This window comes from Stenella coeruleoalba (assembly GCF_951394435.1).
Source record: "Stenella coeruleoalba genome assembly, chromosome: X".
Classification (NCBI taxonomy): Eukaryota; Metazoa; Chordata; class Mammalia; order Artiodactyla; family Delphinidae; genus Stenella; species Stenella coeruleoalba.
The window spans coordinates 38020631-38031820 of record NC_137152.1 but is presented as its reverse complement, the minus strand read 5'-3'; the positions used below and the strand labels follow the sequence as shown (position 1 = coordinate 38031820).

At 44.0% G+C, this 11190-nt stretch overlaps 1 protein-coding gene across 1 annotated transcript; it reads right to left on the bottom strand.

Annotated features, from left to right (window-relative positions):
• GLOD5 (glyoxalase domain containing 5) lies at positions 1-9834 on the bottom strand (the record flags this gene model as incomplete). The annotated part of the gene is given in 5 exon segments (XM_079911121.1): positions 1-411; positions 1688-1718; positions 1720-1838; positions 4895-5032; positions 9772-9834. Coding segments are annotated over 5 exon segments (480 nt in total). The 3' UTR covers positions 1-282.
• Between the last annotated feature and the right edge of the window lie 1356 nt (positions 9835-11190).

Sequence of the window (11190 nt, the reverse complement as noted above, 5' to 3'; positions counted from 1 at the left end):
ACAGCTCAGAGACCTCACGTCCTAGACAAACACCCATACATAAAGCTGAAACAGTAATTAATGAAGAGTTCATATTAATTGAAAGTTATTAATTTATTGGGGCAGCTTGGATGGAGGACACTCAGACATGTTGGTCCCAAACCTGCCTCAGATCTTCCAGCAGGATGTGTGAAGTGCCTAAGTCCTCAGTTCTTAGAGGTTTCTGGGCCTGGGCGAGGGTTTGCAGGAAGGAAGGGAAAGGGCGACATAGCAGGGGACAAGATGGCAGAGAGCTAGCCTCCATCACAAGGAGATGTAGTTGGACACCTCAGTGAGGTTTCTGTCAGGGTCTTGGAAGTAGATGGACATACTTTTGCCCCCTTTTTCCCCCATGCTGGGGACTGGACCCTCCTCAATGGGGACATCACAAGCCTGAAATGGGAGGAGAGAACAAAAGTCATTCATCACAGTCCATGTGTGGGACCAAAATTTCATTCTTTACAGTGGCCTAGAAGACCCCTGTATCTTTCTCACTTCATCTCCTACCATTCTTCCCTCCCTCACCCTGCTCCAGCTACTTACTAGCTTTATGACCTCAAGAAGAGTACCTAACTGCTCTGTACCTCAGTTTCCTCATCTGTCAAATGGGGATGATAATGTACCTAGTGTTATCTAGTAAGTGGCAGAGTCAGAATTCAAACCCAGGCAAGTCTGGGCCAAAGTCCATACCCTTAATCCCAATGCTTTACCCACTTTCCTTCCAAACCAGACTTTTTCACTGATATTTTCCAAAGCAGTCCAGGTCAATTTGCATGAAGTGTATTTAATACCTCAATCTGTGTTCCCCAAAAGGAGAACAAATGACCCCTTCAAATGAAATCATTTTAAGTATTACAAGGACACTAAATTAAATAACAGTGAGTCAGAAATTATTCCCTCTTCAATCCTCTTTCAGTCCTCTGATTATACAAAGAGGAAAGTCTCTGGTGGATGTGAAGTCCTTAACCACTTGCCACATCTAAATTTGTCAGGCCCAGAGAGTGGGGCAATGGAAGTGGCTATAATCTAATGGCATTGTGATGCTTTTATAGCTGTTTGTTTTTACAGTTACCTCCCCTTTATGCCAAGATATAATGGGTTTTCATTGACTTGGTTGAACATTTTCTTTTTACATAAATGTATTTATATAAATAGAGTTTAGGTATAATTTTTTTCACAAGGGTGATGTAAAGTTTTCTTTTAAAATACATTTGTGGGCTTCCCTGGTGTCGCAGTGGTTGAGAATCCGCCTGCCAATGCAGGGGACATGGGTTCGACCTCTGGTCTGGGAAGATCCTCCTAAGCCTGTGCTCCACAACTACTGAGGCTGTGCTCTAGAGTCCACGAGCCACAACGACTGAGCCCGCATGCTGCAACTACTGAAGCCTGCATGCCTAGAGCCCGTGCTCCGCAACAAGAGAAGCCACCACAATGAGAAGCCCGCGCGCTGCAACGAAGACCCAACACAGCCAAAAATAAATAAGTTTATTTAAAAAAAAATACATTTGCTTACAGGGAAAAATGATGTCAATAAAAATAGTGAATAAACAATTGTGCATAGATCTTATCTGGATGTGATGAAACCTGTTATGTCTGAAGTTTGAGTCATGCTTCTGTTTTCACTGCATCTGCAGCAGCTTTCTCAAAAGAGGATGGAAGTCTGACTCACCGCGAGGTGCTGGACCATTTCCTTCAAAGGCTGTGATCAAGCATATATCCAGGGAGCCAGGGACTGGGTGAGCGGCTTTGGGTTCAAATTCCTTTCCCGCCTCATGGAGGTTAAATTTCTGGTCTCCAAAACACAATGCTTTCCGGTCTCCCTATTTGGGGAGAGAAAACAACCTGGAACTAAACCTCCAAGATGAGTGTGAGGCAAAGCCCCCTACCTACCCCAACAAGGTTAAAAAATAAAAAGTAGAACAAGGTTTTTGATGAAAAACAGCAGCCCGTTGTCCCACACTTGTCTCATTCCCTAGAGGCAAACTGCTTTCAACGTGTGTATATGTTTCTTTTGGAAATTATTTCCATACCTCCAAATAATATGTTTATACTACCCATGGCAGAGACTGCAATCTGTCTACTTAATATACATTTCTCCCCTTTTCTTTTAAACACAACCCAAGTTTCAGTGGGGTTTATTGTACACCCAGCTTTAAAAACCTGCATTTCCCAGCATTCCTTGCTGGGTGACCATGTAAGACGAGACGATGAGATGTCCGCAGAGGCTGTGAGCAATGCGTCTGGGAACCTCCCCACCCCACTAAGCTGATGCTTTTTGCCCACTCACTTCCTCCTTCCAGCCACTGCCCGAGCCCTTCCTGTCTACCTCTGGACTGATTGTTGAATGAGAGAAAAAGAAAACTCTATTTTATTTAACCCGCTGGTAGTTAAATTTTCTCCCACATGCCTCCAAACAATCCCTAACTGATGTGCCACTATGTCTTGATTTAGCAACTTCAGACATTTTCTATCCTTTCCCTGTTAAGATAAATGAGAATTTAGCTCATCCACATTACTACCCCTCCCAACGAAATTCTGTCATCGGTTTTAGCTCGTCTTTTGGTTCCTTTACAATTTTAAAATAACCCACTTTCGTCTTTATGTTTTGATGGACGAACATAGTATCTCATTGGCCCGACTATCCTCTTCATCCTGCCTCCCTCTCCTGTGCCTCTCAACTTCTGCCATTTTTTAAAAAATCATTTTATGTCCCTTTCATCTCACCATGATGGATACTACATCCATTCTATCAGAAAATGACTTTATTTCACTTGAATGATAGTTCGGCTGAGTATAGAATTTGAGGTTGTAGGTTATTTTCCTGCAGCCTTTTATTTTTTATTTAAAAATTTTAATATTTTACTTTTTAAAATAAATGTATTTTATTTATTTATTTTGGGTCTTCATTGCTGTGTTGGGGCTTTCTCTAGTTGTGGTGAGTGGGGTCTACTCTTCTATGCAGTGCGCAGGCTCTAGGCATGCGCAGTAGTTGCAGCACGCAGGCTTCAGTAGTTGCAGCACTCGGGCTCAGTAGTTGTGGCTTACGGGCTCTAGAGCGCAAGCTCAGTAGTTGTGGTGCACGGGCTTAGTTGCTCCGCGGCACGTGGGATCTTCCTGGACCAGGAATCGAACCCATGTTGCCTTCATTGGCAGATGGATTCTTAACCACTGCGCCACCAGGGAAGTCCCTATTTTTTTATTTTTAAAAAAAATATTTATTTATTTGGCTGTGCCAGGTCTTAGCTGCAGTGTGCAGGATCTTTTTTTTTCAGTTGTGGCATACAGGCTCTTAGTTGCGGCATGCATGTGAGATCTAGTTCCCTGACCAGGGATCAAACCCGGGCCCTCTGCATTGGGAGTGCAGAGTCTTAACTGCTGGACCACCAGGGAAGTCCCCTCACAGCCTTTTAAATATGTGGCTTCGTTGTCTTCCTGAATCTGGTATTGCTGATAAGAAGTCTGATGTTAATCTGTTTTTCATTCTTTTTATAGATGATGCACCCACCCTCCACTACTGCAGCTCTTAGGACTTTTCTTGATCCTAGATATACTGAAATTTCACTCAAGTGTGTCCAAATAACGGGGGTTGAGGCTTCATATGCCTCACTATCATTGTTGGGCCACGCAAGACCCTTCTCTAGTTTTATTTGTATGTTTAATCTTTTTATCTCCATTCTTCATTCCTGTCCCCACCCTGGGCAATGATTTTAATGTGTTTGATGTTCATCCTTTGGTTTTTCATAAGTTATTGTAAAAAGTGTATTTTTTTATGTGTGTATGTTATAAATGGTACCATGCTATAGACCTGATTTGGCTTCTTCATTTTTCATTCAGCATGATCTTTTAAGAGCTGTCTGTCTTGCTATGTATATATCCAGTCTGATATTGCATAATTCTATTTTTATGCATAGCATTCTGTGTTAGTTTTACATTTTTTACCCTGTTTGCCATTCCATGGGCCCCTTCAGTTTAAGACACATTCAGTGTCTGTGCACCTCCCACTTTTGATGTTCCAAATTCTCAAGGATTGTAGTCAATCTTTGGAAACCTCCTTTTTACCTTGAAGCTCTTTTTCTTGAGACCTTTCCTTCTGATCCAAACTGGACTGATTGTTTTCTAGGTATCTTTCTGGATCTTCCTCTTGGGATCCACGGTGTCCTGACTTTTATGTCTTTCTTTTTCCTGGATTAAGCACTCATTTTGATATAGCATATTCTCAAGTAATTTTCAAAGCAAGTAGACAAAGTTTCTGCATCTTTTTATGTCTAAGAATGTTTCATTCTATACTCACCTTGATTAATAGCTTCGTCACAGAATTCTAGGTTGAAATGTTTTCCCTCAGAATCTTGAAGTTGTTCTTCAATTGTCTTCTGGTCTCTGACTCTTGGGAAATCTGAAATCTGCATATTTCCTTTTCCTTTGTAGTTGAACTACTTTTTAACCTCTCTGAAAGCTTCTAGGAGATTTGTTTTTATTTTGATGTTCTGTAATTTCATAGGAACATATCTAGGTGTCAGTGTGCCAGATACTCAGTTAACCCTTTCCATATAAAGACTGGAAAGTTCTCTTGCATTATTCTATGGTAATTTCTTCCCTTCCTTTTTTCTCCATTCTCTCTCTGGAAGTCCTACTATTCAGAGTTTGGAATCTCCTCCATTGATCCTTTAAATTTTTCTCACAGATTCTTGTGTGTGTGTGTGTGTGTGTGTGTGTGTGTGTGTGTGCGCGCGCGCGCGCATGTGTGTGTGTGCACACGCGTGTGTGTGTGTGCGCACGTGTGTGTGTGTGTGTGCGCTTTGGAGTTTTAAGTTACTTTTTAAAATAGTATAATCAAGTTTTACCCCACCTGCAATTTGGCATTTGGGGAAGTGATTACCTTGAAAATCATGACCTCCATGCCCAGGATCTTAGAATAAAACATAGAGGTGTCTTTGATGCTCTTTACTGTCATCACAATGTGGTCAAGTTTATGGATAAGACACAGGGAAGGGGTCTGACTGTTGTCCCTCCATGACTAAAAAAAGAGAAAAAAGAGAAGAGACCACACTGCCACTAGTCACACCCATGTTTCCTGTGTTTCCTTCTCCCCACCTCCTCTCACCTCCTCGGTGACTATACTTCCTTCTACCCCCATTTCAAGGGGAAAGTCCTGGGAGGAATCTTCAGTACTTATTGCTCATGTGTAGATTCATAAGAGTCCATGTGTCTGCCATGACCACTCTCCACTGTTTTCTTGTTCTTTTCCTCCTTCCAGAGGGATAGAGGTGAAGATAGGGGAGTGGAGACCGAAACCAAACTCTCCCTTGTTTTCCCTGAGCTGGAATTGATCTCTTTTGTAAGAAATGATAAGACACAGAGGAGGCCCAACCCCATGAGTACAAGCCCTTTATTGGCCAATTTAACCCAGTCCCCTCCTTTCTCACTCTACAGTTACGATAACAGAGGACAGGACAAGAAGGGAGCATCTCAGATGCAATAAATGTTTCTGGGCATGTGTGCCTACAGATCAACCTTGACACCCAGTGGGAGGGCACACCGCCCCACCCCTCACTTCCTGCCTTCAGCACACCTCCCACCAGATCTTTCTCTTGATTCGCATTCTTTAGTAATTTGTATATTTACATTTCATCTGCTACAGGATTATAAGATGCCTGTGCACTATAAGTTGCAGAGTATAGTGGTTAAAATAACAGATTCTGGAGCCAGACTGACATTTTACTCTCTGTGCCTTGGTTTCCCCTTCTGGAAAGTGGGCATGATTTTATATGTGTTTTATAGGACTGCTGTGAACAATTTTAAAAAAACGAGTTGGGGGGAATTCCCTGGTGGTCCAGTGGTTAGGATTCAGCTCTCACTGCCAGGGACCCAGGTTCGATCCCTGGTCGGGGAACTAAGATCCCACAGGCTGGTGTGTGTGTGTGTGTGTGTGTGTGTGTGTGTGTGTGTGAGGGGGGTGACCAAAAAAAAGGGGGGGGCTTAGGACAATGCCTGACATAGCAAGTGCTGTAAGAGTTAACAATGACGATGATGATGTCATGGTCATCTTGTTAAATTTCCAGACTCTCTACCATGACCCCAATCTCTACGGCCTCATCCATTGCTCTTGAACTCCAAGCCACATTGTTCTTTTGCCTGTTCCTCATAAAGGCCATCCTTGTACCTTTAGCCCTCAGGCCCTTATTTTTTATTTATTTTATTTATTTATTTTTGGCTGCACTGGGTCTTCGTTGCTGTGCGCGGGCTTTCTCTAGTTGCGGTGAGCGGGGGCTACTCTTCGTTGCGGTGCGCAGCCTTCTCATTGTGGTGGCTTCTCTTGTTGCAGAGCACAGGCTCTAGGCACGCGGGCTTCAGTAGTTGTGGCACGCGGGCTCTAGAGCGCAGGCTCAGTAGTTGTGGTGCATGGGCTTAGTTGCTCCGCGGCATGTGGGATCTTCCCGGACCAGGCCTCGAACCCATGTCCCCTGCATTGGGAAGCGGATTCTTAACCACTGCGCCACCAGGGAAGTCCCAGGCCCTTATTTTATTTTTATTTTTTTGCGGTACGTGGGCCTCTCACTGTTGTGGCCTCTCCTGTTGTGGAGCACAGGCTCTGGACGCGCAGGCTCAGCGGCCATGGCTCATGGGCCCAGACGCTCCGCGGCATGTGGGATCTTCCCGGACCGGGACACGAACCCATGTCCCCTGCATCGGTAGGCAGACTCTCAACCACTGCGCCACGAGGGAAGCCCCCAGGCCCTTATTTTTAAATTAATTTTTATTGGAGTATAGTTGCTTTACAATGTTGTGTTAGTTTCTGCTGTACAGCAAAGTTAATCAGCTATATGTACACATATATCCCTTCTTTTTTGGATTTCCTTCCCATTTAGGTCACCACAGAACACTGAATAGAGTTCCCTGTGCTATACAGTAGGTTCCCATTAGTTATCTATTTTATACATAGTAGTGTATATATGTCAATCCCAATCTCCCAGTTCATTCCACCCTCCCTTTCCCCCTTGGTATCCATACGTTTGTTCTCTACATCTGTGTCTCTATTTCTGCTTTGCAAGTAAGTTCATCTGTACCATTTTCCTAGACCCCACATATAAACAATATTATATGATATTTGTTTTTCTCTTTGTGACTTACTTCACTCTGTATAACAGTCTCTAGGTCCATCCATGTCTCTGCAAATGGCACAATTTCGTTCCATTTTATGGCTGAGTAATATTCCATTGTATACCTGTACCACACTTCTTTATCCATTCATCTGTTGATGGACATTTAGGTTGCTTCCGTGTCCTGGCTGTTGTAAATAGTGCTGCAATGAACATTGGGGTGCATGTATCTTTTTGAATTATGGTTTTCTCCAGGAATATGTCCAAGAGTGGGATTGCTAGGTCATATGGTAACTCTATTTTTAGTTTTTTAAGGAACCTTCATACTGTTCTCCATAGTAGCTGTACCAATTTACATTCCCACCAACAGTGTAGGAGGGTTCCCTTTTCTCCACATCCTCTCCGTCATTTATTGTTTGTGGATTTTTTGATGATGGCCATTCTGACCAGTGTGGGCCTCAAAGCCTTTTGCGCATGCTAATATCTGTCTCCCTGATTAGAATATCAGCTTCGTAAGAGCAGAGATTTCTGTTTTGTTCCCCACTGAATCCCAGACAACTAGCAGATGTTCAATAATATTTGTTCAGTTAATGAATATCTACTACAATAATTAGGCCCCATGCCTGGCACAAATCTGACTTCTATTCTATTCTATTCTATTCCATTCCACCATGCTATACCATTCCACCCTATGCTATTTTATCCTGTTCTATTCTACTGTGTTCAATTCCATTTCAAACCATTACATTTTAAATAGTTGATTTCACTTGAGCCCCAGCTTTAAAAAAGTACTGTGCTTTTCTATTTTCATGAGTGAAGGAGGCATTAGCAAAATTCCTGAGTTCTGCTGTCCTCATGGATATAGAGGATACATATGAACACAGAAGCAGTAGAATGAGAAAATGACTGATGTTTGGGCTTCATTGAAAATAAAGTCGTATGTTTAAAAAAGTCTTATTAACCTTTTAATGTCTGTAGGATTCGTAATAGCACTCCCTTTTCAGTCCTGATATTGGTATTCTATACTTTTTCTCTTAATTTATTAAGAGGAAAAAACAGAAATTACTAATAGGTTATTAATCTGTTCAAGGAACCAATTTTTGACTTTATTGATTTTCTCTGTTGTATGTTTGTTTTCCAATTTACCAGTTTCTGCTCTTATCTTTATAATTTCCTTCCTTCCACTTTCTCAGGTTCAATTTGCTGTTATTTTCCAGACTCTGATATGAAATCTTAGGTACTTGATTTTCAACTTTTCTGATCTATAGGCATTTAGAGCTACAGATTTCCCCTAAGCACTGCTTTAGCCACATCCCCCAACTTTGATCAATTTTTGGAAATCAGCTCAACCTACTCCTCCCATTATTCAATGCCCTGCTAGCTCATTCACTCCCCGGATTCTGGTTTGCAGATGCAGAGCTCCATCCTTGCAAGTTCAAGGGTAAGCAAAGCTGGCTCTCTTAAGGAACTGGAAGAAGGCCCATGTGGCTTAGAATCCAAGAGTGAGACAGGAGGAGAAGGGGAAGACAGGGCCAGATCATGCAAGGTTTTCAAGGCGAGGTTAGGGAGGCTGGTTTTGAAAAAGATGACTGAAGAAAAATGCACAGCCTAAAAGTTGCGGGTTATGCTTTATCTCAGGACCTTACTGAGGACTGAGGACTGTAGCCCAGGAGACAGCCTCGCAGATAGCTCTCAGGAACTGCCCCAAAGAGGTAAGAGAGGAGCCTGGATATATAAGAATTTTTGCTGGAAAAAAAACCCAAAACAACCATGTAGTCAAACATCAAAAGATTGCTGCTAATCACAAAAAGCAGACATTCCAAGTTAATGATTTTAGTGCTTTATGTATGAGAAGATGCAAGAGTCTGGGCTCATTGAAATCATTTCTCAGATATGCATGTTAACTATCTAGGGCCAGTATCCTGTTTTTCTCTGTCCTAAATTCCTCCAGGGCGCACTGCTGCGGGTACAGTGGCTGATGGCTTGAGGGCAGGCAACATTCATTGTTTACTGGAATGGCAGGCAGCTTCCCTTTCCACAGCAAGACATAGTAATCACTTAAGCTTACAGTGTGCCAAACCTTGTTCTAAGCACTACACAAAATATAATCCACTTTATTCCTCACAACAACCGTATGTGTATATACGTATATTATATATGTAAATATATATAAGCTAGAGTATCCAAAATATGATTCTCTCCCTCCTGCCTCCTCCACAGGGAAGGCTTCTATCTTTCAACAAAGTCCTCTTCAAAGTCTCCTTCAGGGTGCCAGGGACCCCTGGAATTCTTCTAGCAAACCTCAAGGTCAGCGCTGTTTCCTGGCCCCTCCCCGCCTCAACTCACCCCATCCAGATGGCCCTGGCTGAACTGGCTCCCCGGAACCGCCCCGAGGGAGCCGGGAGCCGAGTGAAGCAGCAGCCCACTCCTGGCAGACGTGCTGATGGCAGACTGTGTGTTAGAACAGGGACTTTCCGTGTCCCTCTGCTGCCCTCTGCTTGTCTTAGAAAGAGGAAGGAAGAGAGGACGGGAAAATGGATGAAAGCACACCGGGATAGCCCGCATGAAAGGGAAGCAGGTTACCAGGCCCGGCTGGGAACGCCCAGCCTTGGTGCCAATACCAGTGCCCCAGACCCCCATGGGCCACGCTGTTCACCTGCTTCTCCGAAATCCTGCTCCACATCCTGGCTGGCAGCCTGCAGGGCAGATGGCGCAGCATGGTAGGCTTCCTTGCCCCCGGCCTCTGGACAACCCTCTGGCTCAGTGCCTGGAGATCAAGGGGCAGGAATGGGAGGGCCACGGACCGGGGACTGCTGGTGTTGACCGAGGTAGATGGGGCAAGTATAAGGACTCTGACATAAAACTCAGCGCCTCGAAAGTAAAAGCTTAAGGTGTGTTTTAGCCAGCTCAGGCCACCATAATGTAGCACTATAGACAGGGTGGCCAAAACAACAGAAATTTATTTTCTTACCATTCTGGAGGCCAGAAGTCCAAGATCAGAGTGCCAGCATGGTTGGGTTCTGGTGACATCTCTCTTCCTGGCTTGCAGATGGCCACCTTCTTGCCATGTCCTCACATGGCAGAGAAAAAGAAGAAACTTTCTGGTGTCTTCTTATAAGAGCACTAATGACCTCATCTAACCCTAATGACCTCATCTAACCCTAATTACCTCCCAAAGGCCCCTAGTATCGTCACATTGGGGGTTAGGTCGTCAAGGCATGGATTTGGGGGGCAGGGCGCAAACATTCGATCCATAATAAGGGATTACTTTGTAATAACATAGAAAACCCACCCATCCCAAAGTTTTGTGGGGGACCTTTATTCTAGGGTGTGAGGCCTCTGATCTATTTAGATTGTGTCTGCAGAATGTGAGATCTTTGATCTGTTTGGGAGTCTGTGTCCAGGGTATGAAGTTAGGAACAGTCCAAGTTAGAGTATAACCACTCTAACTTATAATGGGTCTGTTTCCAAGCCAGGATTGCGAAGCTATTAAGTGTTCTCTGTCCCAGGGTGCAGTGTTTCTGAATCCTTTTGGGGTGTGAGCCCTGGAGTCCTCCCCGTCCCCACCCCTCTCTCAACCCCACCCTCAGCCTTCACTGCTAAGAGGGAACATTCATCAGCCCCATTGCTGTTCACCTTACCTTGAGCTGAGCGCCCTCTCTTTTGAGGATGACCTGTCCAGCCCCTGGGGCATGTGAGTTTCAGATTCTTGTACCTAGACACACCCCAGATACTCACTCAGACAGACACACAAATGCTCTGTGCTATGCATATTGTTTTTTGCATAAGATTTTCCTTTATGAAGAGTTACACAAATAATATGTGAATAGAGGTTTGTATAAAAGGTTCCAACAACACATCAAGTATATGGACTACACAGGTGATCCCCACTCCACTCTCCAAAAATGACCACTGCTGTCAGTTTCTGGTGTTTCCTTTCCAAACACAGGCCCGCACACATGCACACACACACAGACACACACGCGCATGCAGTGTCACCATAACCATCTCCCACCCACTACTTTTCCTTGTCAACAGCATGTCCTGTGGAAGGCACCCCCACCCCAGAGGCACA